Source organism: Ranitomeya variabilis, chromosome 4, assembly GCF_051348905.1.
Source record: "Ranitomeya variabilis isolate aRanVar5 chromosome 4, aRanVar5.hap1, whole genome shotgun sequence".
NCBI classification, from domain to species: Eukaryota; Metazoa; Chordata; class Amphibia; order Anura; family Dendrobatidae; genus Ranitomeya; species Ranitomeya variabilis.
Window position 1 is genome coordinate 40,021,055 of NC_135235.1, and position 6,965 is coordinate 40,028,019.

General features: G+C 41.3%; 1 protein-coding gene across 1 annotated transcript; it reads left to right on the plus strand.

Moving 5' to 3' along the window:
* The first annotated feature begins 1,628 nt into the window (after positions 1 to 1,628).
* On the plus strand, positions 1,629 to 6,662 carry NPS (neuropeptide S). Its single transcript, XM_077257048.1, has 3 exons — positions 1,629 to 1,671; positions 1,775 to 1,856; positions 6,416 to 6,662. Exons 1-3 carry the CDS (start codon positions 1,649 to 1,651, stop codon positions 6,593 to 6,595), a joined length of 285 nt encoding a protein of 94 aa, XP_077113163.1. The 5' UTR covers positions 1,629 to 1,648; the 3' UTR covers positions 6,596 to 6,662.
* The last annotated feature ends 303 nt before the right edge of the window (positions 6,663 to 6,965 follow it).

Genomic DNA, 6,965 nt, shown 5'->3' on the forward strand with positions numbered 1-6,965 from the left:
CTGAGTAGACGGATCTATTCTACACGCGCAGGAACCGCAGCAGAAGACATGATGGCTCTAAACACTGTCACGATGTGGGAGGTATTCGCCATGTCAGGGATCCTCATTATCCACCCACAGAAGTATTCAGCCTAAAGATGACACTTGTCATAATCCCAGATGGAACAAAAGTATATGAACTGAAATACAATAATTTACACAAGATATCGTTGTCACATGCTCAAGGTAACAGACTAAGAGCTGCCTATCGTTATTATTTCTTCTCACTGGTACATGTAAATGTATAAAGCTTAATAAAATATATTTGGAGAAAGTGGCATCTTCTTCATCTTCAAGCATTCCCTTTTCCATACCGACAAGCTCTTCAGACCTCCAAGACAAAAAAAAAAATAGTCTGGATGCAGCTTGCAGCTTCCTTCCTTGTCACTGGACTTCTGTGAATGTGCATGCTGTGAGAGGGGACAAAGGAGCAGAAATGGACGAATATCTGGACGGTGGGTGGATGCAGTCAAGTGGTGCCTCAACAGTTCTGCTGAAAGGTGTCATGTTTGCGAAGGACCATGATGTCTATGTCAGCAGTATTCAGTGTGGAGAGTTCTTGTGCCTGCAGTGTCTTCCTGTGCATCATGACTGTGAGGTTGTGGAGCACTTCCAGGTATAGCTAGTTGGAGATATTCCAGAGCATTTTACAGTGGAAGAATGGGTGGACAGTTCATCAATTGTAACCAGAGAATGACCTGGGCCAAGAGTTTGCATGTCCAGTTACGAAGATTTGTGTTTTTAGTGCCAAGCATCGGTGCCAATCACTGTACCTGCCAAGCTGTGTACCAAAGATGGTTTCCACCTAACTTTGTGCCATTGTCTTGCAGAACCTGTATATGGTATTGTCAGAGAAGGGTATGGTGATGAAGATCAGAGGCTTAAAAACTGATCCTCTTACAGACATATTATGAGATCTAATTTTTCATGTAAATAAAAAAATAACTGCTTGATGTTACCACTGAAAGGCCAACATAGTCGTGGAACCACTGGCACCAGACTTGGATAACCTAGTGTGTAAAGTCCAAGGGATTGTCCTGTCTTCACTTTTACCAAGAAGGTTTGGGCTTTTAAGAAGTCTTGACAGGTTCCCCTGGGCCACATCACAAAGTAGTCTCTATTTGGCCTACTGCCTGGTAGGTAACCCAAGGTCCACCTGCCGCAAGACAACACCAGCATTATAAATGGTGTATAGTAGGTGGCCCTCTTACAGAGTTTTCACCAGGGACCAACAACTTCTCGTTTCGCCACGGCCACAAAACAAACAAGAGAAATATCAGTAAAGCTAGTTAACATTTCCATGTTTAATATGCTCACTGTCATAAGTTGGAATTGCTCAAAACTTTTGAAGAAAATGTCTCCATTTCTCGAGTCTTGATGGCATCACCGAGAACCTTGTCAGAAGCTTAGTTCCAAAAGGCCACAAGTTTCTATAAGTCAAGCAGAGAAAAGTCACCTCCTAGCTCTCATTCGCCCCTTTTAACATTTGTTAAAGGCCACCCCATATCAATTAGACATGATAGCGAGCGTCTCCATGACTCAGGAACAGAGTATAAAACCTCCTCCTGAAGGGAGGAAGATTCAGGAGACCCCATTGTACGCTGCCACAATGGAAGGACTGCAGCAGAGCAGGTAAGGACTGTCTATGGAGCACACAATAATGCAGATATAATCTAGCTGATGTATATTTACATGTATAATTGTTGACATATAATTGTTTCTTCATATTTTGCAGCAGCATTTCTAAACTTCACTTTGTATTCATCTTCTGGATTTCCACCATGCATCTCTGGTATCAGCCTGGCATGTGCATGACTGTAAGTTACCCATCTGTTAATATTTATCAATTAACTATCTAGGGTTCATCTTTCAGAATTCCTTTTTTTATTTCCAGAAACAGCACCCCTTATGTCTGGGTGTGGTATTGCAGCTCAGGCTTATTCAACTAAATAGGGAATATCAGATTGGATGAATGGAAATTAAATAAAATGATCTGAAAATTTTGGTAAAATTTGCTAACATTTTATATTTAGTATTAGTTCATCTATGTCCATATGCTGTCTAGTTAACTTCAGTTTATTAATAACTGTTATCAGCCCATTCAGGTGAGCAAAAGATTGACTGTAATTTTAATTTTCTTTAGTGGCATGACACATAAAAATCCCATGCCCACTTTATCTCACATATCTCTAATACTGAGACCCTCCTGAAATGTTTACACCTATATACTAGGAGCTTGTAGTTTAAGCCATATACTTGTAAGGTCAAAGTCTGCTTAAACTGTAATTTCAAGAGGAACAAAAAATGAAAGCATTAAAGTCTATATATGACTGACAAGGAAAAATTATGTTTTTTTATTATGGGAGTGTTTCTCCCAGAAATATAGGCTAAATGTGAGGTTTTTTTGTGTGTATCCAGGGTGCAAGCTCAAGCATCAGAACAGCTTTCATCCTGCTCCTATTTCCTCTTCATGTGCCTTTTTGTTTTTAAATAACTTATTTTCTCTGCCCTCCCTGAGACTGTAGCTGCTGTATCCTCTCTCCACTGTAGATATGTGTACAACCCCTCCTCCTCGCACTTCTTTCCCCTTTATGTGCTTTCTTCTTTGTCTATGTCCTGTTTCCTCTACTCTACATTTAGAAAGCAAATGTACAGTTATAAAAACAATCTAGGCAAAGGTTTGTACAATTTTAAATTATCATTTTTAGCTCTAGAATTTGTACAGCAAAGCTTTAGAAAATCTACACTTACAGATGCAACAGAGTCAAGATGTTTGTTTGATTTTTGTCACTAATGTTCCAATGGGAAAACCAGAGATACGGCATCAAATTTATAGCACCTCAAAGTGCCAGTTCTAGGGCATATTCTATTAGGGGGACTCACATGTCACACTGCTGTGAGATGTTAGTTATATACTGTAGGTAAATATTAAATGCACTACAATGTGTTTTTGCGGTGTTTTTCACACTTTTTGGATTTTTTACTTTCTAAATGCGTTCTCCGTTATTTTTACATGCATTTTCCCATAGGTTCCGAATGTAACCTTGACTCTTTTACCACTATACCTAATATACCTGAAATAAACACATGACTGCCTGCGACTTGGGTAAAATAGCCACGTCTGCCTTTATTACACATTACACACAAACTTGGGGTGTCCACAACGCTGGCACCCCAACATTATAGATAATGTAAACAGTAGCTAAGATCAAACAGCGGAAAGATCTGGTCCAGAGGCATAACCCACAACCTTGCAAATTTTTTCCCCGACAGCACTGTACCAGCCCAGAGAGTGAGGTATTAATAACACTTAATTAATACCCCTAACTTTGCGGGACCTAAGCCCATAAGTTACCTTGGTCTATCACAGACGCCACCAGAAGCACCCTAATAGTGCCTTCCCACCAAAGATCATCACCACTTGACCAGCTTCTAACACAGACCTGTCCACCATCACAGACCATCCACGTGATACCTTACGTGGCCCTGTTCTCGCCAGAAACGCTTGCTTGCCACAAACCCAACACCCACAAATCAGTACCGATTGCATTGAGATGGACCCCATCTAACTTTATACGCTCCCTTGGAAGGAATCTCCAAGTCCTTATGTCTCACCACTATGCCCCCATTCCTGACAACAAAACGTGCCAGCACCTTATTTACTTTAATCTGGGTCTTTTTCATCTTGTCAACCGACCTCACATACCTCCACATGAACCATGCCATGATGTTTGACCAAATAATGTTAATCCTGTGATATGCTGACCACAATCTCAAAACGTCAAATTTTATATCTTGAATTAATTCCCGAGATGATCTTACACCAATGTAATTTCCTCCCATATGCAATACCAGAACATCCGGTGGATGGTCCACTCTGCAATAATAGGAGAATTCTGGTAAGACCCTCCCTCAAATCATATCACAGATTCCAATCCACTTGATCAACGCCATGGACCTGTCCTGCCCGAGTTGCTGACCATCAGGACGAACATCCAACCACAACGCCCCTCAGAACACATAAGAGTGCCCTAGGATCCATATTAAGCATGCACCTATGGTAACAAACACAACACCATTAATACCATACTAATACATATAATCTACCAGCCCTTCATAATGCCATCAAGTCAAGGCGGACATAGAAACGAAAATACGATGAACCATCTCATCCCCCAAAGCCGATCGTGAAGACTCAGTTGCCACCAACAATCTTTGAACACTGCTAGGAACTAATATTTTGAAGAACCATTCAGATGTCACCCCCCACCATGGCCAAAAACATGTTATTTCAATAACAGGGCACACCTCATGCCCATGAACCATGTACAACACAACCAACTTAGCATGTCCCATTTGGTCCATTTCTGAACGCCGTAAAAACATTGGCATCTAACAGACAAATATCATTCATCATTAACACCCCAAACCACCAACTTTGATGGGCTAACCAACTCGCTGATGCGAAAAGCACAATAAAGAGCCAAAACAAAAGCCGCTGCAAATAATCGTACCTCATCATTTGAAAAGCAAACTGATCTTAAACAACCCAATATCTTACCCAACAATTCGAATGACACTGGACGCCTCTTGTCACGACTATGCACTCCCCTCCGAAAACCCTTCAATGCCTGTTTCACTAAAAATCCTTTGTCACGTCACTCACGAATTGTAACTTAAACAAAAAGGCTAACGCCGCCAGTCTCTGTGCTACAGTCGATGCTGAGTTACTAGACCCAAATCTTGACCCACGAGGGACAATAACAGAAACAGCCTATCCTTGTAAATCAAACCAACTTCCACGTCTTTACCAACCTCCTCCCATTCAGCCCAAAACTATTAATCTCAGCTTCAGTCACCGATTGCCTAATTAGACTGAAAATCACACTGTTACCAGGCTCCACAGCCAGCCAGGACATTCTGCTCCCGTTTCGTCCGCCCATGGTACCGGACTCCGTAACCTGCTGAACTGAAAACCAGACAACGCATCAGCCACGTCATTTAACAAGCCCTGAACATGTTTAGCTACCACATAAACTTTCCACTCCAAGCACCGTGACACCAAATGACGCAAATATGCCACTATCGGGATAGACTTGGCAGATAGCCTATTTATTATATAAACAACAGACACATTTTCACAATGAAATCACAACATTTTGCCTGCTAAGTCTGACCTCCACAGCTTCACCACTACCAGAATTGGGAAAATAAACCTGCTACATGCCACGCCTCTGACCACCACCCTGCACACAAAGGCCCCTGAAAAATTGCCCCAAAACCTGCGGACCCTGCAGCATCAGTGTGAAGCTGCGAACATTGTTTGACTAGTAGAGAAAAGAGCTAACTTAGTAGAAGTAGCAGGCATGCGGGGTCCCGGGCAAACTGATCTTTGTATTGGATCATTTACTATTGTGAAAGAACATTATTACCACCTAAATTGTAATCAGCAAAAGCTCCACTCCAATGTTCCAGCTGTTTCCGTTTTTCACGATTTTGGTTAGTGTCGGCAGAGGTAGGGAGGGACAAATATCATTCCATGTGTACTAATCCTCACATGCATAATTAGTCATGCAAAAACAATGTCAGAATGTGCATATTTCAACATAAGCCGTTCTAGAAACCACCCCAGTTTCTCACAAACACATTCTGTCTAGACAGATTCTTGTACAGCAGCAGAGGAAGAGACTGTTGATTTTGTGTGAGGAAGTGACCTGTAAACTCCTGTGATTTCATTATAATCCATATAGTGATTTAATGGGTGGAATGGATGAATGGAAATGTGAATGGTTCACAGTTTCACTGAGTATTTCAGGGAATGACTATGGTAAGGAAGAGAGAGATGGAAACCAATAAACTTATATGGGATTTATCAGGAAGAATGGCCAGTATTTGCAAAGGAACAGGGTCATCATGATGTGAAAAACTGAAGAGGGAAAATGGAAAGCTATAGAAAGATAGGGTAAGACCAGGGTCAGAAGGATGTATTTCACTCACCATATACAGACCACAATGCCTGGACTGGCACCAATTCTCCCGACTCGAACGTACAAACTCATATATAAGGCTGTAAGGTCAAGTCCAGTGGTCAGTCGCGGCATTGGGGACCTTATATGGACCGTGATTTAAAGGCCGTCATAACCTCAGTGTCATGCATGATTTATATGGGTGATGATACCTGTGAGTTATTTGGTCATAGCCTAAATCTCCTACTTATCTCACATGTGGAATATCCTCTAAATACGCTATGAATGTCCGTAGTGATAAAACCACTATTAGTGCAGATTGCGGAGGATGAATGCGAACGGAAGCCTTATATGTTACGCTGCTGCTAGTTGTATCCATTCATTGAATGATTTCTTATCTTCCCCTATAGTCATCTGGAAAATCAGACTACTGCCTCATCCTGTTGAACAGTTGCCTGATGGAAGCCGATCGTAGCGAAGAGCTGGCATTCCTCAAACCCTTTCTAGAGAAGTCTTTCATGAAGAGGTCCTTTCGGAACGGCGTTGGATCAGGAATTAAAAAAAATTCCTTCAGAAGGGCAAAATCCTAACTAAATGTTCACATAGAGCGCCCATGGACACAGAGGATTTTTTTTCTATGAATATAAAAGTATAAACTATAAACCTGTCTCTTTTATGGTGAGAGGACGATGAGTTACGGGGCTTCGGTTTGGAAGACAGCGCGCTATAAAGGCGCCTCACTAAACGAGAATTGCTTATTTACATTTTTTTTATTCAAGATAAGATCTTGAAAATATTACTCCCCTTCAAAATCCTGTCCGTTAGATGATCTGCACTTGTCCCAACGGTGTTTATCACTGTTTGACACACTTTTTATATTCTTCTGAACTAACGTTGATAAAAGCCTTCAGCTATTTTTTCTTAACCTCTTCTACGTCCTGAAAATGCTTTCGCTTTAGG